This window comes from Aythya marila, assembly GCF_965140915.1.
Source record: "Aythya marila genome assembly, chromosome: 1".
Classification (NCBI taxonomy): domain Eukaryota; kingdom Metazoa; phylum Chordata; class Aves; order Anseriformes; family Anatidae; genus Aythya; species Aythya marila.
In genome coordinates, this window is record NC_139042.1 from 114,193,552 (window position 1) to 114,219,166 (window position 25,615).

Below are 25,615 nucleotides of genomic sequence, written 5' to 3' on the forward strand. Positions count from 1 at the left end.
CATATATTTCATCCCCAATGTTCCACCTTCATAGTAATCCATTGGTCTTTCATAACGTTCCTGGTACCTGTTAATATTGTCTAGATTGTTCCACTCTGGTTTTTCAGGGTCTTCTAAATAATCTTTAGATATTAAGCTGTTCATTGGATGCTTTATTTCCTTTTTTATACTGTCAGGGTAAGAATCCACATCATCTGACTGAAGAACATCTATTTGAGACTCTTTCTGCATATCTGATGGTGGAATGTAGTTCTTAGCAAAGTAGTCACCACGGAACGTCCGTCTTCTCCTATAGCAGATAATTCCAACCAGAACACTGACAAGTATGAGGAAGAGGGCCCCACCCACCGCACTACCGATGACGGTACCCCAAGTGTCTTCCTGCATTGCTGGCAAGGTTGATGTTGGGAAATCTATTATTCTAGGTTCTGTTGCTAAACCTGTGATGCCATCAGTCGAAGGATGCCAGGGAACCGTGGGCAGTCGAGTGGTAGTAGTAGGAGGATCTAATGAAAAGAGCAAAGAGGTAGACAAGACACAGAAAAGGCACAGAATGTCAATGCAAGCTAAATCAGTTAAGGGTTTATAAGAAAGCAAAGTTGATGGGTACATCCTACAATAGTTTTTCATTCTCAAGTTCACGTTACTAGAAAAAAAGGTCTCATAGTTCAAACGGTCTTTGAACCAGCTTCAGTATGATTTGTTTTTAATTATGTTGCAACAGCATAGGAAAGTTCCTTGATGAATTTCAAAAAAAGTCATGCATAAGTAGTCATCTGGCCCTCCTCAAAGTAAGCAGATGCCACTTATCTGATTGTGTATGTTCACCATCATATTTAGCTCCCTCTTGGAGAAATGCTATCTATTAAATACAATCAAAGCAGTCTCCTACCTTTCCAGACAGCAGTTTGGAATACCAGATCGAATTGATTCATTATGCCATAGAGGAAATTACTCTGCATCAAACTCCCCCTTCAGAAATTGTTTATGGCACTGAGTATTATAAGAATGAAAAACTATGTGTCGTGTGCTCAGTCAGCAGGACATGAATGACTGATTTTAAGCTATTCTCTCCAAAAACATGTTGCATTAATACATCTTACTCAGCTTTGCATTAGTTTTAGTGGATGAAGCATAACTAAAAATACAATGTATTAATTTGAAAATAACACTATTACTAAGCAAGGAGCTTTCAGGGTTTAAAATTAAAACTGGAACATTTTGAGTAAAAAAAAAAAAAAAATGGTATCTTGCACTCCCCTAAAGGCACTTTGATCCCTCATGCACGAAGAAAATTCCATATTACTTCCATGAAACAGAATATCAATTGATTTCGTGTCAGATTATGCAAGTAAGCAAGAGATTGCCAGATACCGAGCTTGTCCACTACTCAGCATTCTCCTTTGTTCTTTAGATCTACTGGGGAAGATGCATGCATCTATATTGAAGACAAGGTTGCAAGTGATGGGCTGATGACAGATGCTTCCTGAGATTATCCCGGTCAACTTCAATGTGACATGCAACACCAGTTGCTATGTCAGCGCTGCACTATGAAGATCTTCACTTTGCCCAATGCAAGGTAGTTGTTAAATTAAATCAGTGAATCAACAAACTCTAAACATGTTATTATAGTTTGAATCTTTTAGAGAGAATATTACAGACAGCCAGGTAGATCACTAAATCATGTTATTTAAATGCCTATAAGCAAGATTCATCGAAGTAGTACTACCATATTAGAGAGCAGAGAGTCACCCTGAATTTACCACCGCAGAATAAAACAGGTCGAACTGGAGATTTGTTATGCTTCCAGTTACGTGACAAATCTTAAGGTGAAAAAATTCATGGATATTTTTTTGTAATCTTACTACTCAAAGACAGTCATGCAGTTCTCTCAAACTAGGCAGAATTGCCACATTTGTCATGATTACTGCAAATCACACTTCAGACTGCAACTCATTTGAATTTAGTATTTTAAGCCTGACAAGTTCTATACAGGTTTCAAAGCACAAAATTTTATTATCTGATTATGTAAAAGAAGTGGTGATTTGTTAGGAAGGTATACATAAATGAAATTAATTTGACAGAAGACAGGAAACTGAACAAGGAAGATGCACTACCAAAATGAACAAGAGGAATTCAGATTATGATTTTAGTAAAATGGATATAAAGTGAATTTTGTAATTTAACAAAGAAGTAGAGATTAAGAAATCCAAATTTACCAGGGTTCCCATGTCCTATAAATCCAAAGGCCAAGAAGTTATTCAAACCTCTCTTCCTTGAGAACGTACTTGCTTTAGATGCAAGATTTGCTTGCTTAGCATACAATTTCAGACAGCATCACCAATATATGTATTTATTTCCAGGATATAGATGCACACACAGATACATACACTTGCTTCTAACTGGCTTTGTATTTCTTTATCTACCTTCCTTTGGTACCAAGGTTTTAGGTCTTACCCTCTACATTCTCAGCATAAAATACACATGCACAATTCGGTAGCGGTATCACCTTGTGAAGTTCAATTGCCACATGTGAAATAACAGCAGCAATTACACTTATAATAAATACCAGTTTAAGAAAGCCTTTCCTTTAAAATACAGTTCATCCACTAGTTGTCAGGTTGGACAACTGCATCATCTACGAACACTAATTGATCTTCAACTCACTACATATATACAACACCTTCAGCATTTATATGCATTCCTAAAGCATATAATAATTAATACTTGTCATTTGTGTCAATCTTTTATTGTTGGAGAATGACAACATGAAAACGAGCTCTCCTTGCTTATAAAGCTAATCAGAAGTAAGAACAGGTGAAGTTACCTGCTTATTTCAACCCCAGCTTTCTGAGGGAAAAATTACATCCCCCCACTGAACTCCCCCCTCACTTCCTGCACTAGGGAAGTTTCCGAAATAGAAAATGCAATGAACCTTGCTATTCCTTTTCCCTAAATCTACTCCATAACATTAGCAAAACATGTCTGAAATGCTGTCTCCAAATGAAGACAATTGCTCTCTGCATTAAACAATAGCCAAAACAGACTATGTCTTCTGAAAGCAGCCAATCAGCTGTTTTCATTATGGTAACATTTCAGGTCATCACCAGTATTTGTTTCTTAGCATTCTGATTTGTTGTAGAAAACATCAAGAACGCACCAAATTGACTTGAACTTAACTGCTTTAGATAGTGATTTGTTCAAAAGCATCATTTGCTATCCATTTTTTCCCCCTTAACCTCTTAACTTATGACATAACGTTGAATATTCATCTTTTCTCTTTCACTGATGGAAGCTTCTCTTATTGTGCGAAGCATAACAACATACCAAATTAAACATGCAGGCCAGGCAGCTGAAAGCAGAAATTCTGAAAAAAGTTATCTTTAGGTTAAGCCTGTCTTGATTTTTGATTGTCTCTTACTGTGGGGCCCTATTCATATCCCTAAAATAGGCATGCTGTACTAATAAGGATAAATGAAGAAGCACAGAAATATTATTCCATGATTATATAGCTACTACCGTCATTAAAGTCAAATAAGAGTCATAAGTGATTCAACTAGAAGAACACAAAAGCTTTCCACTATGGTAGAATAAATCCACCCATTCCCTTGGCACATAAACCAGAGCTGTTTGTCTTTTCATTTCAAAGCCTTTGTTCATTTTCTACCATGCAAAGTGAGAATGAGATTTGTTCTTCGCAAAATGTGAAGCTCTGGTAGCTTTGCAAAAACACATAGTGGTACAGTGTACTTGGTTCTTACTCTATTACCTCTTTCCCCCAGATATTTCCTATGACAATCAGTACCAGCTTTCAACAGTAGTTTTACTCTACTCCAGTCTCTTACTCCTTATTTTACTTATTTTATTCCTCCCTTCAGTGAAGGTTCTTGATACAGTTCTCCCAGCTCTTTAAGTACAAGCAACTTACACTAGGTGGATTAAATCCACAATTAAGTCCACTAGAAATATCCAACTGCATGATTCACCTCATATCCTGTGGTGGTTTTACCGTGCTGGGCAGCTAAACCCCACAACCGCTCTCTCTCGGGGCGAACCCGTTCCAGGGCGCCCGGCCCTTCACAAAGAAAAGAGAACTCTCCCCGCGTCATCACGCACCACTCATCAGACCCAGTACATATCCCCGCTGACATCTGGTCTTCTCAATCCCCCTGCAATATTTCCTTGTTCAGATGTTCAGTACCTATCCTCTCCTTGCCAGAAGTTCAAAGCCAGTCTAAATTCAGCCTCAAACACGTATAAGTAAATGGATGGGCCATCTTTAGAATCAGACAGAGAACAATCTTCAAGTTCAGTTAAGCCCTATCTCAGTACCAACAAGGCTACCACTGTAAAAATCAGCTATAGAACACAGTATTTTTGGACTGCAAACCATTTCGTATTTTGTACTATCTCAACTCTTTCAGGACTACAGTGACCAACTGTATAAGGATAAGGTAAATTTGAATTCAATACTGGCAGACCTATCTTTCAGCTAAAAGTTGTCACTTAGGCATTCTTGAAAACATGTTTTCAAGTCGAACATAATTTGGCCTAATTGTGTGTTAACAGTAACAGTTAAAAGCTGCATAGTTTCAAATAGCACAATGAAGTCTAGCTCTCCTTGTTAAAAAGAAACCCTACACAATTCAAGACCCCACACTTCCATTCATACACCCCTTTCTTAGCCTTGGACAAGAGGATGACTTGGTCTCAATTATAATTGCGTATCAGTTGTCTTGCACATATCTACTGCTCTGCAGTTCTAGTTCTGAAAGTGAGACTGTGTGCCTGTACATTTATTACCTGCATGTTTGAAAAGCAGTATCCTTAGCTGTTCCTTCACCCACTGTTATTGCTAAATTTCCCTTACATGCTAAGTACCTAAACATTACAGTACCTGACATCTCTGTATAGGGCATTATAGACAAAGGCCCTTCTTCAAACTGCCAAAAAACTTACCATTCAGCCTTATTAGAGCAGGGGAAGTAGGCTTTCTATGAAATGTTTCTGTGACTGTTTTCTGAATGTCTAAGAATGTTTTTTAAAAGTTAGCACTGTTTCTCCAACCACTGTGATTACGGAAATCAACTAGTGGGTAATGACAATGTGTTACCCTCTCCCTAGTCCCATATACACAGCTTTACATCAGATTAGGATACAAGATTTCCCTTGGGTTATCTTCAGTTTGTTTCCCCTTCCCAATTTGGAAAAGATAGATTCAAAGATGATGTGAGACTGGCCTCAAAACAAGTAACCATTTCTTCAATCGGACTCAATCGTTCATTCTTCAAGGTTAAACATACTTGTGTAGTTTCAACATGGGGTTTCCAGAGAAAATGGAACATTTTGCCTTTTCCATAGTACACAGGAAAAGCCTGCCATTACGAACATCACCTGAATACCCCTTGCAGGTTGGAAGTTAAGACCTGTCTGGACACCTATCTGTGCAACCTGCCCTTTGGCAAAGGGTTTGTACCCAATGATCTGTCAATCTGTGATATTCAGAAACAATGTTTTAAGTCCTAAGTCTGTTATGTCAGATTGCATAGAAGTTCAGTTAGAGAAGAGGTTCTTGAGATATTCCATGTAGGAGAACAAGAAGCTCATGATTTCCAGTTAACAATGCATTTCAGTTCTGTCTGAGGAATTAAGAGCAACGAATTCACTAGTCTTCATTCCACATTAGTGGAATCAGGCAGGATCAGTGCCACATCTTCATGCAGTGTGCCAGTGACTACCTTAGTCTCTATCTGCTATGGTGGTGTTTGTTATCTGCCTGCTGTTGTGAACACGTAACTCTAAATGTGTTGGTAAACTCTTCCCACTTTTAAATATTTTTTACAGAATATAAGAGTGTTTTTATTCATAACACTCCCTCAAAGAAGAGGTGTATATAGGAAGAAAGAAGTAAGAACAATGAACAAGCTCTGTTATGTTAATCCTTACAATATCCATCTTACAACAAGGCAGCTCTGAATTTACCAGTTGGATCATCTTAGAACTGCTAGGATTGCTGGCTAACCCAGTCCAGCTTGACTTTCAACAAAAACAGTCTTGGCTGAAGGCAGAGATGACGACAAAGGAAGCAAATATGATTCTATATCAATGGAAGTCTCACAGGTCACTTCTCTCTCCCAGGTATAGAAGAACAAGGCCACAGCAGCGAAAGTAAGGCAGCAGAGAGCCAGGACAACACAGAATTTGATTCCTTGTGTAAACCACTGAACAAATCTGTATTACAAGGTTTGTCTGCCTGGCAAATCCAGCTGACAGCTAGTTTTGGAGACCTTCAACACTTGGAACACCTCTCAGGAGATTCAGAGGTGATCTCCATGTAGTTCAGAAATTAACTTGACATCACCGATTGTCTGTGCCTCTAAACAGTTATTACAAAACCTGTAGCTTTAACATTTTACTATTTCCCTATCCATCTAAAGACTTACTACTAACTTGAACTAAAACTTGGTCAATCATTTAATCCCTGTCAACTACTGTTATAGCTACCCATTTGACTTGGAGTATTAAGATAATTAAGATGAAGGTCAAAAGGAAAACAGGATTTTAGAATACCTTTTTTGGTCTCAACACATATTAGCATTATACTTTTGCTCAGGTTTTACTGCAATCCTGACACATTTCAAAGTAGCTACTTATTTTCCGAAGGATTTAAATAGCTTTACAGCTATCAACACCATGACTCGCCAGTAATGCTGGCTTCCTAAGTTTTCTTAGACAAGTTTGTAATTAAGATTTAGAAGATGGTGTGATCACATAGCTTGCCTGCTAGTTTCCAAATTTCATTTAATATTTTTGCATAATATTTTAAGTAAGTTTTTGTGGAGTGGGAGACAGCTAAGATACAAAAATAAACTAATGAAATCATTGCTGTAGTCTTAGATGGTTTGAGTAAGATGGATAACACTCACAGGAGTACATGTTCACCATTACTAGACAATACCTGATCAGTTAAGTTGAGAATAAAGTTGCTAAGCAGTTTAAGTTTACTATTTGCCTTACTTTCTTATACTCTTAGCATCAGTCTGTTCCTTTTAGAGGAGACAAAATTATAATTATGAAAAATGGATATTTCATATTCATTTACCTGTTCTACACCATTTTAAGTAGATGTCATTTATTTAATGAGACAGTCAACACTGAACAGCTATAGCCTTATAGTCACAGTTAAATGGGTTTTTTAATGGGTTTAATATTAATTTCTGAAAACAATACAGGTGCTATACTTTGTGAATGCCTCAACTCATTTCAATCACGTTTCCCATATACTGGCATTTAACAGTGCTTTTTATCAGTTTGTTACTCTACATAGCTTAAGGAAAACTGCCAAGTGCTAGATACTTGGTATTAAACTGATGTGTATGACTCACACAAGCACTAGTTGCACTGGTGTGGTGCCAGATTGTCTCAAAGTCACCCATATTTTCTTAGATGTTCATGATGATATACACACACCAAGATTAACATGATGAAGCTTTCAAAACAAAAGTTGATTTCAACTGATAAGCTGTTATCATCTATTCCTTTAACTTGTAGGGCCATAGCCCTTTATGGTCTATCTAGCTACAGTTCAGTTTTGGTTCTCCCTAAGAACAGCTAAGTATTTGCAATAAAGTTACTCCAACAAAATAAAGTTATTGAACAAAGATGAAAAGCATGCATACCAACAACATCCATAAATCCACATCAGAAATTATACCGCATCTTCATCATCTTTGCTGCAAACTAGTCTAAAGTTACATTTTATTTACCATATGCTAGAACATAAGCTTTCAACAGGCACGTATTTCTACTTTTTCAAAAACTCAATCATTTTATGAAACCTTGAGAATTCAGGCCCATTTTAGTCTGTTAACAAAGGCTGCAAACGTAATTTGAATGATAGCCTTACATTTTCATGCATAACTATCATACGACTGACAGCAAATCATATTCACAGAACTGACAACCTCAAGAATCATTGATTTGAAATAACCTTCTTTAAGGTTAAAACAGGGCTGAGGACATAGCTAAACTTCAGAAATACAGTAAGTATTTGAATGTTACACACGAGAAGATTTCACCAGAATTAATGATGCTTTTCTAGTTTTTGTCTGACTCACTACTTCTTACAGTGTAACTGTCTTTATTTGCTTTCAGACCATTACACACCTGAGTTAAACTTTATATAACTTTAATTCTGTTTACAACTAATTCTACTGCTTCATAGTATTTAAAAGTTTCCAGTACACTAACTCATTAGATACTTAATTGGAACATACTGGTTTTCTGCAATGGCTCTCAGCATAGTTATGTCACTATGAGGAAATGAAACCATCCCTTCTGTGCATGCAGGTATCTACCAAATAGGAATTGTGATTAACACAGCTTTAAGCATCCCTCCAGTTTCAGTCTTAAGTTTCCATTCTCATATCCATCTGACTTTCCTACTTAGTTTTACACGTAGGTGTCTTCAGAGTAAGATCACAGGATTGCTTTCATGTATCATGGAACTGGTCAACTTGCACTCTGATGCTATTCTATATTGTGGATCTAACATCAAATTATTGAACAACTTGAAAGACCACACAAGAGAATGAACATTAATTTGTGTCTTAAATCCTTGGGAAGTAGTGCTGTATTAGCACTTGATGATTTAGCTAGGTAGTAATTAATTTAGGCAGTCTCTCATGGAAATCTGGAGAGTTGTTTTCTTTGAACATTTATACAACAGCATTCACGTACACCCTGCTATATTAGTTTTCTTTCTCAACAGAACCATCATGGTAAAACATTATTATATAGATGCACAGATGTTTTCCAACAGCACAGGTGCTAAACAGATGCACAAGTTTGCCATACTATACGGAGCTCATCAAATAGATGTTCTGTATGAGATACTTAACTTTATGATTATTGGATACCTGTAGCCTGAGAAAAGCAAACAACCAGTTAAGGCACTGCAATGAACACATAACTTAAACTTCCTCGAAGGAAATCTCTGACTTTGCTAAAGCTGGTCACTCCTCCCCCACTAATAACTGTTGTTTTGATTATTATATACAAGGTACTGTTGGTTGTAGTACACCTTGCCAAAACAGGTTAAGATTGGCAAAACAAAGTTCACCTACCAAGAAGTAGGCAGCACTTTCAAAAGCTCTATGGAGACAACCTCAACCACAATAACTTGTGCTGTATGCTGCCATTATGAAGAGTCAGTTTATTCCCAAGTTTTGCTGCGGGTGTTCACTCTGTATTTCTACTTCACTTCCATACTATGGAAAGGCTCATTCCATGCATCAGCTGGCTCTTCAGTTAGCTATTGCAACTACTGACAGAAGTCAGAGTTAACATACTGATGTTGCCAAGATATAAGACTTACCTGATATGTAGATAGTCTTCTGGTCAGTTCTCTGACCAAGTGCATTAGTCACCTTACAGATGTAAGTCCCAGTGTAGTTGTAAGTCAATGGGCTGGTGAACTGCAGCGTGTTGTTGACAGACAGCAGTCCTTCAGGCCATTGTCCATCCAACCTAAAATGAAACAGTTGGCCATACTTGAGCTGCAAATCTTCAAGACTGAATTATTAATTTAACTGGGTTAAATACTATACAAAGTAGGCTAAAGTGAACTTGCACTGAACACAGATAGGCCTTCACTGGATGTTCTCAGTCTGTAACTGAATATTTAGCATTTCAAGTTCTGCGTCAAATCCTTTAAGCATCCAATCTGCTGGCAATAGTAAAACATCTATTAACACTGCTCGAATTAAGTTTCTTCAAGTTCTTTTTGAGATGTTTTTTTTTTTTTATCCAAATCAAGTTGTGAAGACTATTAGTTCAACATGGTGAACTTAAATTACTGTCAGGATTATCTGACTATCTTCCAGACAGTGCAGCAGTCACAAATAATATTTCTGGCAGTGCAAGATGAAGTTACAGGATAATTTCATTAGCATTTGTCAGCAGGAGTTCAAGCAGTTTCTTACCCCTCAACCTGTCTTTTCTTACCACCACCCCCAAACTTTCCCTTCTAAATTACAGCTCTGTAACTGGATTTGATGCTTAGCAATGCAATTAGGGAAACTACTAATTATAAAAAAATTGTTCCCAACCTTTTCTAAACCTACTACTTACCTGAAACATTTTGTACATGGTAGCAGTAACAACTGTGTAAGGACAATACAAAGGAAAGAGCAGAGGGACTGGAACTGTTTTAACACAGCTGCCAACTACATACTGAAACACCTGTATGGTTTAATGCCTATACCACCACATTTTATTTTGCTTTCATCTAGCGATCTGTTAGAAGCTAACAAGGACTAACTTAATATTCAAACAGGTGATCACCAGGTCTCCATACCATGGAAGCAGATGGTATTTGCTAAATATTAAGTTGTATCAAAACACAAGAGCCACTCCAACACTACACTAGATATTCCATCAGCTTTAGAGCCTTCCTTAACTTCCTTGATGATTACTGCCCATAACTGCTGGACATCAGCCATATGAAGCTGATAAACAAATGATTCACCTTATACTTATAATACCAGTGATCTATTTGAAATAAGATTATAGAACAGTCTTTGAAAGTTACATTGTAATGTTTACATTTCCATATAAACAGCAGTTTTAAATCTTGTTTACCAAGAGCATTTTACAATCCTAGGAAGTACAGTCCAGTTCCAACAGATAGAGCTTCTAGAACTACTACAACAGAAAAAGAATGGTTATCGTTTTTAAGCCAGTAAGATATTCAAACTGTGTACTATTATCTCAATATTCTTTCCTTCTTTCACATGGACTTCCTCTCCTCCCCTCATAGTTCCTCATTCATCAGTATTATAACTGCTTGAGTGGATTTTGTTTAAGCAAAGAGGTACACCCACTTGACTCCAGAAGGTTAAACTTCTCTTGTAAAATTTGGTTCACATGAGCCTTAGGACGTTCAATAGTGACATCCAAAGCTTCCAGTGTTTAAGCATTGGGTATATTTTTACTGAAGTTAGAATTGTATTGATTAGTTCCCATATACATCTCAAGCTCAAATAAAAGTGAGGCTGTAGTTCAACTGAATAAACCAGCTGTATTGCTTTTTTATAACCTGGCATATTTCTTTAAACACAAATTTCTTTGTCATCATTTCCACCACACTAAATTTCAAATTAAGTAATGGAATGGCAGATTACTGTAGCATATAGGTAAAACATATTTTTGTTTTCCTGTTTTAGGTGTAACCCTACCATTACCTTTAGTGTTACCTGCAATACTGACTTAAGATTCCTATGCCTGCATCTAGGATGGAGTTGTTATAGCAATGTTTTGGTTTCCTGTCAGACTGCCATCCAGTAGTTCTCATCTTATCAATACCACATTTTCAAACCACGTTATGAGTGCTCCTGTAGGCTACTATAACTACCACTGGGCAAGCAGGAAAATGGATTACAACTTTAGACCAGTAAGTGTTCCTGTGATTTTACCTACAAGGTCACTGTGATGTTGTGACTTACAAATTCATAACGCTGAAATTAATAACCACAGTTATTCCCTTGGTGCCAACAGTGGTACCACATCAACTTAAAGTAGCTGGCTTTATTTTATTTTCATAGTACAGATTGATTTGTTTGTTTTTGTCATCTTGTGTCTCTTGCCCCACATACATACGTGACTTCAAAAAGCTACACAGAAAGTTTCAGAGTAGAGCCATCCAATCCTTACATTCATGTAATGAAGCTGTTATTTAAGAATTTCTATGCAACTTTATTTACTCATTTGAGACATTCAAAGCCTTGTTTACACTAAGCTGAACACTGCTTGAAAAACATAAAAAGTTGCATAATTCACTAAGTAGGAGTTGCCATCTCAACTGTAGTTTACAGATTTTAAAATGCAGATATTGTGAAGTGTCTATAATCTTGAAGTAATAATAGAACACAACTAATGAGGTAATTGGATCCCTACTAGATGTATCATGCTTTGTATTATACTGCAACATAGTTTATTCTCAAGCACTCATAAGATAAAATCTTTCAAAGTTAATGATAAACTGTTCCAGGCTGGTAAACTTAAAAGATATCCACCCACTGATATTCATACATAAACCTCTTGTACCCCCTTTTTAAAAGAGACTTGGTAAGACCATTACATCTCAATAGAAGTCACATAAAAAAATCCACGAAGAAAGAAAGTTATTAACTAGGATTTTATACCACCACCATTACGTGGCATGGCCCTTTTTAGAAATATTTACCTGGTCCACATCAATTCCATAGGTAATGGATTTGCATCAGCATTACACCTGAGCTGAACATTCTCTCTTCCGATGAACCAGTTTCCATCATAGCCAGTTACTGAAACTTCTGGGGCATCTGCCAAAAGGTGAAACCCATCAATAACCACAGTATTTTCTTTAAACAAGCTCTGCGTATCAATCAGTTTGGTGCAGAAGGTAGTGGTGTTAGTTTTTAAATAAAAAAGCAGAAACAAACAGTTCCGAGCTATAACATGATATGCAGCAATAAATAAAATGGCAAACAGTTGTTAGAACTGGTCCAACTGTCCCACTTCATTTTCCATGAACAGCATTTGAATGCTGTCAAAGAACTTCAGAAGACAAGAATCAGTTTAATATTCTGTGTTAATTTACAGCTAGTTCTCATTAACAAGATACAGGTAAGAGATTAGAATAGTGTTTTGAGAAGCAAAGTGAAGTAATTAAGAAACCAGTAAGGTCACAGATGCTAGCTGAAAAGGTTAGCAGTCAGCCACTGGCATTGTGTTGTGGCAGGATGTTATTATGGCTCTGAAGAACAAGAAGGCCACTTCAGCTTAGTGAGAGACCTATCTGAAATATTCAGAAAACACTGTGAAGAACCACCACTAGGACTATGTATAGTTGGTATAAGCTCCTACAGCCAAGGCATGGGAATATTCCCAACAGCTGTGAGTAGAAAGGAAGAATCAAGACCAGAAGAAAAAGAATTAGATGCTCTGCTCACTTGCTGCTGTGTTGCTTAGTATACAATAGTGTTACAAGTTCTGAAACATGACCTAGCACTGCATCTCATGTATTTTAGTATCTACCTGACTAATTTTCAAATATATAACTTGAGTCTCGTTCAGTGTCAGAAGCAGAGGGAACCAGACATCTATAACTTCAATTCAATACTGAAAAGAGAAACCAATACTAATAACTGTTTAGTACCCAAATAACTGATTTCTCAATTGTGCTAAGAGAAGTTTGTACATATTTGGCAAAAACCAAATGTTGATCCTTTAGAAATTCAGAAGTATTAATCTTTCAAGTATTAATGTTCACATGCAGCTAAGTTGTCTTAAGTCCTAACCAGCATCATTTCCAAAAGGAGAGAAATGAAGTACAGCTCCAAAGGCCATCTCAGTTCAAAGTAGTATGCTTAGGTGAACTAAGCTTCACTGAACAGTGAGAGTAACAAATCCACAACAGGTTTTCACCATACTAAAATAGTAAGGTTTGCTTTTTCTATGCATTCTATTTCTTGTAATTGAATTGACAAGCTTATGTGATTTAGGAACTTTAAAGCATCACAAAGCTGAAACAAAAGACTATCAAAGGAAGAAATTGAACATAGCTCTTCTTGGTCACACATTCATTGCTTGACAAAATACTGATCACATACCTGAAGCTTACTTGCCCTAACATGTTTTTATCAAAGAAGTTATAAGCCATCTTGCTTCATATTCAGGTGTTTTCAAGATACACGTTCATTAAACAAGCCTGGTACACAAGTTTGAGTTGTATGATCAGCAACTGTTAACACTGCATATTATTTTTACATTTCATTATGCAAATAATGAAATGGAAAAAGCTTAACATCTAATTTGAAAGTAACTTAATCCCCATAAGCCATACTTTCCATTTGTCTTCAAAAACACAAATCCTCATTAGAACTCTTTTTAATACTACTGAAATCATAGGACTCCAAATAGTTTATAGATCACAAATAGTTTATAGATCAACTTAGTTTTGTCTGTAATCTTTGTTATATTAAATATAAACATGGATAGTAAGTTCACCCATGAGTCAGTATCCAAAACAAATAGTGGAAACGTTGATGAGACTTATTTAAAATTAAAACAGACTCTGGACTCCTGCTCTTTGCTGATCTACTTATTGTCACATTGTTTTCTTCAGTTTTCTTTTTTCTGTAGCTGTAAATGCTCTTCTCCCTGTGGAAGGTACGCATTGATAAAGAATGCGGTCATAATAAATAAATACCCTGCAGTATACTTACACTGTATATCCAACACATGAGAGTATCTTATCTCCTTTTCCAAAGCTGGGTGCTTCACAATACAAGTTATACGTCTTCCTCTTGCAAATCGTGTAGGGACAATATTATACTGACTTACAACTGTCACTGTTTCATTTGGAAACAAAGTAGAGCTGGATTCCATTTCACCAAGACCTCCTTCCCAGTCGATCTCTGCAGCAGGTTTTCCAGTGGCTGCTGTACATATTGCTGCTGTTGTTTGATTTGCACCATCTATTAAAGGGTTTGGTCCTTTTGTTAAGCTCACAACGGGTTCAACTAGGGAAGAGATAAAATTAAGTTTAATCAACAACATTTTCAAAAGTGTCTGTATATAGAAGAATTAAGCAGACATCTAAACCATTTGAAAAGCCCATGCCAATCAGTTATCCTGGCAACAAATAATGTGAGCTACTAAGGGTGAAAGCTGTACACTGGAGTTTAAGGTTTTTCACTCACTGTGTTTAGTGTGCTGACAGTGAATTCCTGAGCGGTTAGGTTCAAAACATCACCTACAGTGCTTCATTTCCAGTGTCTGACAGATTAGTATATTAGATTGAGAATATGCTGTTAATTTATAGAATGCTAGGGTTCTGCTTCACTTTGACGTTTTGTACTTAAGCTATGAATCTATACTGCCAGTTCCTATCATTTTAAAGTTAGTGCTCTGGGGTTAGAAAACTGACTTGAGAGTTTAAGCTTCATTCAATTGGTCATTGCAACAATACAGACGGATTCCAAGCTAAAAAAAGCAGTAAGGAATTAGCTTTAAATATAATTTTAACATATGTATATACACAATCATTATGTTAATTATAAACAAAAATATACATGTACAACAACTTATGCATTTAAGTTAAATGAAAAGTTTCCATCTGTGTAAAATACATGGAGACATAAATTTGAGATACAGAATGTCAATAGCTATAAAGGTAAAAAAAAAAAAAAAAAACTTGACCCCAATACCTTTGGCAACACGAAGAAAATTCTACTTGAAGAACCTAACTTCCTTTTAAGCCTATTGCTTACCCCCAGGTTTAGAGCATGCTTGTTTCTCAAGGTTAGGTTCGTTTTGCACAGACCACTGCATTCTGTAAAGCCTTTAAAAAGGACTCCTTCCTGTTTCAGTAGTCTCTCCCAGCCCCATGAGACTCATCCACCAGTTACTGCCTAAGTCAGCCAGACCATCTGCTGTTTCTGACGCAAACTAAGATTTTGGTGTTTCGGATTGTCTGTTTCAATATCCAATACTGGAACATATGGGTTTCCCTGTAGCATACTAGCTTATTTCAAAACCCTTGTCTTGTGATGCAATTAAGCTATCTGAGCCCTCTGAAGTGAAGCCATCAGTATGTACTACAATGCTTCGCAATCTACCGCAATGGACCAGCCTTCAATAACAACAGGCCACTGGCAACTCTTGCCACTTGCATATTTTAATATCCTTTAAGAACAGCAGTGAATTAGACCTCTGCTTCTTACAAAAAAGCTAGCCTGCATGTTTTAAAACACGACAGAACGGAGTTCACAAGACCTCCCAAGATACTTCTCCAAATAACAATACCTGTAAGAGGCAACTAACACATTATAAAAATGAACTCACTCTAGCTGAAATAATCAGTTTGTCTGCTTTCTGCTCACTCTATACCACTCTTCAGTCACTGAATTTGGTTTATATGTTCAATTACATTAAAAAGAAAAGGCAACTATTCAATAGAAAACCATATAAAAATCTATTCTCTCCTATGCTTAAGATATATCTGGTGCTTGAAGAATATACCTCCTAAGTTCAAAGTTAGGTGTTTTGGGGACGAAACATTTAGAACGAATTGCTTTCTGCCATTTTTCTGAATGCCTACCCCTTTGTGATTTGTTAGTGACCCTACCATAAATAAGCCAACAGCAGGGTTATTCCATAAAGTCCTACATTTACTGTTTTCCATTTGAACCATCTACAACAGAGCATCATCTTTCAGAGTTTGATACTGTATACTCCAACACTACCAACAAATGAAGCGTTCTGTAATAAGCCTGGATATTCAAACTGATGTGTATACAAAACATCCCATTGTCTGAAATAGCTTTCAAAACCTAGCATACATAACTGGACATTTTTACAGTTTTACTATTTGGCAAACATTTTCATTTCCGTGATTTTACTTAAGCATTACTCCCTTATTCTCCCCAAACAAACCTCTTCAATAGCTTTTGTAGAGGCTTTATCAGCAGCATTACTGAAACTCAGAAGTAAACACCCAAAGTTACACTTTGGTCTCACAAGCATAAGGATACTTACTTCTGTTGTACCACCCACTAACCTCCCCAATCTCCAAGATTTCCATCACTACAAAGAGATCCAAGCAACTTAGCAGCTAGCATTAGCTTTTCAGATCAGAACTTCCAGAGGTATTTTGAACTAGAAGTAAAACCTTCATATATTTTCTTTGAGCTTTCCTCAAAGATACCAATACACAGCTCCCAAGTTGTCCCCTCTACCCATTTATGAGAGAATACAAGGCTCAATTACAAGTTTTAACAAGCATAATTGGAATCTCCAGATCCACAAGAGACTACTCAGTATGCTGTTTCACTGACCATGCTTGTTAAAAGAAGTTGTCTTCAAATATTAGGTGCCAGAATTTAGGATATGTGCTTGTTTTAAAAGCTTAGTTTCTCCTCATTTTTATCGTCAATTGAAAGAAGTTAATTTAACACGCTCAAGTAACATCCAATATTTGTGAGGTGGCCCAGCTTCAGTTGATCATTAGTCTGACATTCATCAGAACAACACCAACTTCTACTATTCACGAACTATTCAACTACGTGAAACACCCATTTCTAGGCTAGAGTGTTTCAGTGCTTTAGTGTTTTATACTTAATATTTAGGCTTCCACTGTCACATCTCCTTATAAATCATGGTTCCTGGACTACAACCAACTAAAAGATAACCAAATAACCACCTAACTTACTTTTATATCCTTCACAATTGCTTTGTCCCAGCAACAGACAACTGAATACTTATTCTATAACTTTTCTGGTTGTTTTATTCATGGATTAAGGAAGATATATTTTGAATGAATCCTTACTCACACGTGTTTGGTATCGTTGCCCAACCCTGCATTTCACTGAAAGTTTTTTTTCCTGCAGTATAGCTTTTGTATGCACAAGCAGCAGTCCACTTTTGCCCCAGGACCGTTAAGTGTGCGCTACATGAGTACAGAAATGGCATTCCTTTCATTGCTCAGTGCTAACAGCAAAGAGGATATGACATGGAATAGATTGGGATAACATCACAGAAGCTGCTTCAACGATCAGTTAAAACATTACATCCCAATCAAATGAAAACAATGTTGCTGGGTAAAATGGAATCACCAGTCCTACAATTATCCAAAAGCAGAACAGGTCTGCTTCCTCAGTGTAAGAGTGGAAGGACAGTGGCAGCTTCCCCCAACCCCCGTGAATAATCAGGAGAATAGGTAATAACAGAATAGCGGTTTGACATTCTTATTTTTGGCCCTAGTTTACCAAGTTAAGTTTGAAAACAGTGTTTTGGACAAGATTAGTATACCTGTTTGACCCAAAAAGCATTTGCATTTCTTCATCATCCTAGCCTCTGCTTCTAAATGTGCACTTCTTAACGTGACATGAAATACTAAGGTAAGCAAACTGTGACTAGGAAAGTCAGCACATGTGGTAACTCTTTAAACTTAGAATGCAAGATATGTCCTAAAATACCATCAATATCCTGTGGTAAAACATGACATTTTATATATTTTTTTCCCTTCATTTGTTTTCTGTGTCTCTTCTATACAGCATACAAGCACCTTCTACAACACGGAGTTCAATGTACTTACATGTACCAAACCATGCATATTAAAGCAACTGCTTGCTAAATAGATACCAAGAGCATAAGAAGGAGACTGATTGGATAGCAAATAAACAGTTTCAGCCCCAGGACATGAACTTTCCTTATTTAAGGGAGAGATTTTTAGAACAAGGGAAAACCACAGTCCAGATAACGCTGAATAAGTCACATTAGGTTTTTAGGTTTTGATTGGAGCTATTCCACGCCCTAAGATTAAGCTTGTGGTTGCTGAGCTCAGGCTATGAAAGCTGAACAATTTGTTACACGCATATTCTGAAGACCAGTCGGAATAGCATTACTCTCCTACTACTTTTAGTACTTAACTCTAGATGTCAGTGCAGGGACAAGTTACCAGAAGAGAAAAACACTGAGACTGTGCAAGCCCCACAGCGTTACCCAGCTCTACATGCAAGCCAAGCACCTGCTAACCAGAATGGAAAGGCAAGTTGTTTTAAGAATGACAATTAGAGGAGGAAAAACACCTATAAAGACTGTTTTGTGCCAGGATGCACTAGCACTCTCATCCCTTCCTACTCCTATCCACTTAGAGAGCTGTACCTAGTCTTTTGTGGTAGAGGTACTACTCTCAAACATGCATATTTGGCACTAACTTTTCGAAGTACGAGATGGATCCTTGCCAAGAACTGGCAAAGTTTTAAAATTCAGAGGTAGGTACCATGTCACTGACAAGCATACAGCTATCAGCAACTATCTACATCAACTACGAAAAAAACTACTAATGAGGTGACTGTATACCTGCCAGATTACTACATCTATTCTAACAAACTTTTCATAGTAGATGGCTCAAATGCATTGCAGTGCTATTCTCAAATGCTGAACAAGGAACACACAGGGCATGTATTTGCTTTCCAAGTTCCAGTCTCATCATGTATTTTTTTTATTATTATTATTATTATTATTTTTTTTTTTTTTTTACAAACTTAAGATTTGGAAGACATAATGTCCAACTATTAGGAAGGTCTGAAAATATCCCAGAAAGGAGGGCTGACAAGAAAAGATGAGAGATAGCAATGAGAACCTCCCATTGTATACCAATGGGATTGAACCCTAAAGCACAGAGATTTTTAAAGTAGCCATGGTCATTACTGCTTGTAATGCAGATGGAAAAGAGGTGAAAGAAAGAACCACAAGGCCACATACTTTATATCACACAGCACTTCTTTGAAGTTAGTCGTTTCAAATTGCATCAAGTCACTTGCTTTGATGCATTTATTTTGCCCCACCTTGTGGTGAAAAATACAGTTCACATATCACACTAAAGCCATCTAACTTACGTTGTATCGGATTCTACTGTCGTGGAAGAGATCAGAGACCAAGAATATCCTAAAACACATATTTACTTATAAAAATAGAAGGCCAGCTCTACTGAACAAAATAGCACTTACCTACTTGCAGTAGATGCAGAAACAACTGATTTGATTATTTTAAAATAATCAAATATTATCAAGAACAGTTAAGTAATATGCTTTTAAGTTTTAAAGTCATCATTTCATACTGTACAACTACCCAAGTCAGCCTAGAATTCAGTGCTAGTCCTTCTGATAGCATTCCAATGCAAAACCCAAAACCATCAAGGGGGACAAAAAGTAGTTTAAATAAAATAAAGCGTTTTATTTAAGCTTCACATTATAGCTACCCATATCTAGACAAGGGTTTAAATTACCTCTCTTCCAACAGTACAACAGCAGTTTAGACAGCTCTGCTTTTATACTGCATAGGTAACAGTTTACATCACCAACCCCAAGCAACTACATTAGCTTACCATATTAGCAGCAAAGTCGCAAGGGAATGTAGGCCAAGCAGTGGTTAACACTGCCTTCAACACCTTCACAGCATGTCCCTAGCATCAGCACGGCCAGGTTTAAGTTCTGAAGACCTATACGAGATGTCTAAAAAGAATTTTTTCCTAAAAAGCATTAGGACAATCAAAGAGTAAGTTCTAAAAAAGCAAGGCTCTAAAGAAGCCTTCTCAATGAAGCTGTTAATATCAAGATACCTGTTCTGAATGAGTAGCAAGTATATTCTTGCATTTTCTTCTTTAACCTCCTGGCAACGCAACATCCAAGCCTGCAGAGTCTTGCTACCAAGTTAATGCTATTAATTCCATTTCCTTTCATGAAGATTACTTACCTAGTACTGTTACAGTTATCGATGACTGTGCATTTCCAAGTGGGAATGTAACTGCTTTGCAAATATATTCTCCTGCATCAGAAAAGCTTACATTTTTCAGGACGATTGTTGCATCGGTGAGCGAGTAGTTTTTAAATGACACTCTTCCTTGGTATTTTCCTTGAATAGAAATTCCGTATTCAGGGTGATGAACAGCAATAGTCTCTGAATTTTTACCGTGCATCTTCTCCCACGAAACTTGTGTTATTGTTTCATTTACATCAATTATGCATTTCAGTGCAACCTTCTTCCCCCAAACTGCTGTCACATGTGGATCAACAATTGGTCCAGCTAAGGTACCTAAAAACAAAGCAATCATTAGTTTGTATACAAAAATGTTACACCTCCAAGACTTCATATTAAGCCTCCTTTATTTGTCAGCTTGCCTTCTACAAAGAGAAGTCCTACTTCTACTGAGGAACCATATTCTAGCTGTTTCACAGCAAAATACAAACACGTATTGCTCTTACAAAAGACATGCTTTAAGTATTTAAGTAGCAGCCAAACTAGATGTAGATCTATAATTCTTCAGAGAACACTAGCATCACTGTGTAACGTCCTACCATGACAACCTGATGATCATGTAACTGGTGTATCCATCTTTTATCAAGTCAACTAGGTATGAGATGACATCTAGATCCAGAGCAACAGGTTAAAAAAAAAAGGTAACTGCAATTATTTCTGAACTTCAGAAGACTCCTAAGAGACCATTTAGTGCAAAATATGTAAGTTAAACCTTCTACCACTCATAAATTAATTTGCTTTTTAAGTGTCTACAGGTAAAAAGCTGCCCCTTACACTACTTCATCTCCAACATTCACCATCAACCTAAGAAGACAAATTTAGCTTGAATACTCTAGTTTCCAGTGAAGACACACCATCACATAAACTTCCCGCTGAACTATAGCGCTCCCTTCATACTACGTCTTTCCTCTGTATTAAGACAGTAAAAACACAACAGTAGGGATGCTTACCATTCACTTAAGATTCAATTTACTTCTATTCAAGACCTAAAATATTTCCCACAGTAGAAGTCTTATTCTGAGGTCAGCATTTTGCACTACCTCCTTTCAAGGCAGGAAACCCACTAGACAAAGCAGTTTGTACCTGTTCATTAAACCACAAGTCCCCAACTTCTTCTGCCAAACATATGTTCCAGAAACTTAAATCATTCATTCTCCCATTAAACTAACACAATGAAAAAAAAAAATCAAGGTCTTAATCCATGCTGTGTATTTTTACTGTGCTTAAGTTTTCAAGGTACTATTTCAACTGCTCTAATTTTCTCTTCAGTTGTCGAACTGGTACTTGAGCTGTTACTTAAAGAAGTCACATGGGAACAAAACATGGGTCCAAATTTTTAGTAGCACAGCTTTCACATATATGAAGAGGTCATTCAACTGGAGACATGAACCATATTATTGGTCACAAAGTCTCAAGAGGAAAAAAATATTTTCAGGAGAAATTCTGTATACAACTTTACATGAATCCCTTGTTGAAAGCTCTGAATTTCCCATCAATTGATTATTCAGTGCTCAATCCATAACTAAGTCAAAGAAGTCACATGAACAAGTGACTTTTTGTACAGAGAAGGGCGACGAAGCTGGTGAGGGGGCCTGGAGAACAAGTCCTACGAGGAGCGGCTGAGGGAGCTGGGCTTGTTCAGCCTGGAGAAGAGGAGGCTCAGGGGCGACCTTATCGCTCTCTACAGGTACCTCAAGGGAGGCTGTAGAGAGGTGGGGGTTGGTTTGTTCTCCCACGTGCCTGGTGACAGGACGAGGGGGAATGGGCTTAAGTTGAGCCAGGGGAGTTTTAGGTTAGATGTTAGGAAGAACTTCTTCACTGAAAGGGTTGTGAGGCATTGGAACAGGCTGCCCAGGGAAGTGGTGGCGTCACCATCCCTGGAAGTCCTCAAAAGACGTTTAGATGTAGAGCTTAGGGATATGGTTTAGTGGGGACTGTTAGGGTTAGGTCAGAGGTTGGACTTGATGATCTTGAGGTCTCTTCCAACCTAAAATTCTGTCAAAATCAGTTTCTGTGAAGTAATTTAAAGATTCAAATAGGAGATTACATCTGTACAGAACTCCTGACTAACAGCAGTACTATGAAAATACAAAGTACCACAAGTAAATCCAACTAAGGAGAACTTCATACAAAGACAGCTGACAGGCCAGTAGGGGCTGTTAAGGGGAAAAAGGCCAGGAAAATCAAAAAAAAACTCAACAGGTATAATCAAAGAACACTTGCTAGCCTCTTCACACTTCTGCAACTAGTACACATTGAGACAGACACTCAAAACAAGGCAGCTGTCTAAACACTTGATTAAAGCAGGCTGAGTTCTGCCCAAACTTGGGTCTCCACTTGCCACTGTGGTTTACATTTAAGGACAAGTTTGGGTATTCCTTGGAAAAGCTAACTATTGTTTTCTACTTCACATATAAATAAGGCTCACAAGTTTTATTTCTGTGACACATCTCCAATTATACCATGTTGCGTGTTTCACAGTGTTCACAGTGTATGTATTCTATGATGTCATGGACTCCACAAAGTGATTTTTGGTCTGGAAGCACCAATTCAGAATGTCAGGCCTATACAAAGTCTCCATCTGCACCAAACATAGAAAGATCTGCTGTATTAAGTGCAACCAGCTACTACTAAGTACAGAAAAGCCCTGCCATCTGACACAACAGCAGCTTGGATTTCTGGGAAGACAAACTGAATAGGGAAATCATTCTGCTTTGCAGCACACCAAGTAATTTGTTTCCTTTTAAATTACATCTTAGCTTTTTAAGAGTCCAATTGCAATAGTTACAGGCATTAGCTACATGAAGATGACGGAAGCACATTGAAAAAAAATTACTGAACTAACAATTATTCCTGTTTTCTTCAGTTGTGAGAAATCTGATCTTTTTCACTATGGAATACATTTAACAGCTCATTTGTGCTTTGAGACCATTGTGTTATTTCTTACATGGACTGCATGGATATTTTCAGCAGTCCAACTTCACTGCTACTTTTAAAGATGTACAAGCTGGAGCAAAGAGGCATCAAATACACCTGCTTGCAGCTATGTAACATTCACCAGCTACATTTTGTTTTTCATTTACCTTTGACAATATAGGAAATAGAGCTAACAGAACATTAAACCAAGTTTTACAAATGTGTCTTTTCTTTGGAATTTGAATGTATCAGAAGACAAGATCTGCTCACCTATGTTAGGCATTTAACTTGCAATTACACATCCTTTGCATGTAAGGAAACGAAAGAGGCAAGGGATGCACAAAGAAAATTTATCTGTTAGCAAAGGATTAGCAGAATGATCCATAGTAATTTTTGGGTAAGTGAATGGTATTGGCTGTGTTTAATACAGACTCTGAAGAGCCTCCCTCAAGTACACAGCAAGGCTTGTGAGAAGTCAAGTAAAACTAGTTGCTTCTCTAAATATTAAAAGGAGTGCAGCTAAATATGTAGTGGGAAAAAAAGTTTCTGAAGAAGATGCCAGCATCTAGCACAATTAGAAGCAGCAATGTTTAAAAAAGCACTTGTCAACTGCGACCATTAACTTATATCAAGTCTAGGAGCAAACATCTGCACTACTTTTCTTTACTATCATACAAAACAAGAAACATCGCAGTTCCAAATGCTTGTATACATTACACCTAAGTATACAGATTATTATACAGACATTAAAAATGGAAGGTACAGACTCCAGTAAATATAAGCTATTCTTTCCTGACATTCGATCAGTTCAGTACTGTCTCCTCACCACTCCGGAATTACCTGTGCACCTCACCTTTGCAACTCAGAGCTGTTTTTCCTATCTACACAGCTATAAATTTGGGGGAATTTGTGAAGCTTTGTTTTGTCAAAGCAGATAGAAGTTTTTAACTACATGGTGAATATAACTTCAGAAGCACTACTATCCTTAAGTATCCTTTCAAACAGCCTTTGAGTAGCAACCAGAGAATTTCATGATTCTGTCAGCGTACACAACAGCCTTCTCAGGAGCTCTTCCAAAAACGCAAACTGCTTGCTGCAGATGTATCTTCCATTATACAGCTGCTATTAACCTTATTGGAAGGTTACTCACTTATTCTTTGTATTTTTTACAACTTTTTCAGCATTGGCATGAAGCTTAAACCATAATTCATCTCAAACCAATCCAAAATAAGCACACATGCAGACAGCATATACTAGGTAGAACTTTAAAAGATCAAAATAATAGTATGAGGCAATCATGGAAAACAAGTTGTCCTGGTTTGGGCTGGGATAATTTTCTTCCAAGTTGCTGATATGATGCTCTATTCTGGATTTAAGACAAAAATAAAGCTCATAGATCTTTCAGTTGTTGCTGAGCATTGTTATTCTTTACAGAATAATTTTGGCTTGATAGGACCTCTGAAAGTCATTTTGTCAACTAAAGCAAAAGCAATTTTGTTCAGTTTGCTCACAACTGTCTGGTCATTTTCAATGTTTCCATTAAGAGAGATTTTACATGAGACACCTGAGATTTTGTTTTTCCAGATTCTCTTTAACATTATGCTCAAGAGTCATCTAATACTGAGTCTTCCCTGCGTATTTCCACATACATTAACAAACACCACAGTGTTCTTGTTCTATCACTGCAGATACAGTTGAAATGAGAATAAGCAACCACACATCTTAAAATCAAATACCAACAGTTAACACCATTTTGGCCACACAACATGTTTTCACAACAGGGAATCCTGAGCTGGCCAAAAGGTTCTCTTCCTTTATAAAATGTGGTTTGTTGCAAACCAGCAATCTAAAAACTTTATTTTGCATGATTTTAGGAACATATCTAGGAACTAGTACTGCATGAACAAAGCATAGTTGCACTGAATGTTTTGAACCTACCTATTACTGGAAATGATAAAAGTATTTAATGATCTCGTTAGGCTTCAAGTCCTAGGTCAGAGCAGAGCAAGACAGACAAGCTATGACTGCATAAAATTTGTTGCTCCAACCTAAATAACTCACGTAGGAAAGCAAGACTTAAGTTACTTCGTGGGGAGGATGTTATGTACAGGCAATTCTATACTTCTACCACAGATAGTTTCATCAAACAACGGTACACTTATCATCTACTTGCCAAGATTAAAATTCTTACAGTAGCTTTTAGAAAGCACTCATGTTTGCAAACATTACATTGTATCACGCAGAACTTCTCCAAAGGCAGTGACAGTGAATGACTTAACTGCAAGTCCATACATCAAACACCTTTCTTCATTTCCTACTTGGTTCCATAAAGCAG

At 37.1% G+C, this 25,615-nt stretch overlaps 1 protein-coding gene across 1 annotated transcript in view; it reads right to left on the reverse strand.

Moving 5' to 3' along the window:
- NECTIN3 (nectin cell adhesion molecule 3) overlaps positions 1-25,615 on the reverse strand; it is a 64,459-nt gene that overhangs the window by 18,743 nt on the left and 20,101 nt on the right. The window contains exons 2-5 of the mRNA XM_082755777.1: positions 20,302-20,640; positions 14,268-14,564; positions 12,245-12,362; positions 9,377-9,528 (exon numbers count right to left, since the gene is read on the reverse strand). Of these exons, the coding sequence (XP_082611903.1) occupies positions 9,377-9,528; positions 12,245-12,362; positions 14,268-14,564; positions 20,302-20,640 (906 nt within the window). The remainder of the gene's footprint in view (positions 1-9,376; positions 9,529-12,244; positions 12,363-14,267; positions 14,565-20,301; positions 20,641-25,615) is intronic.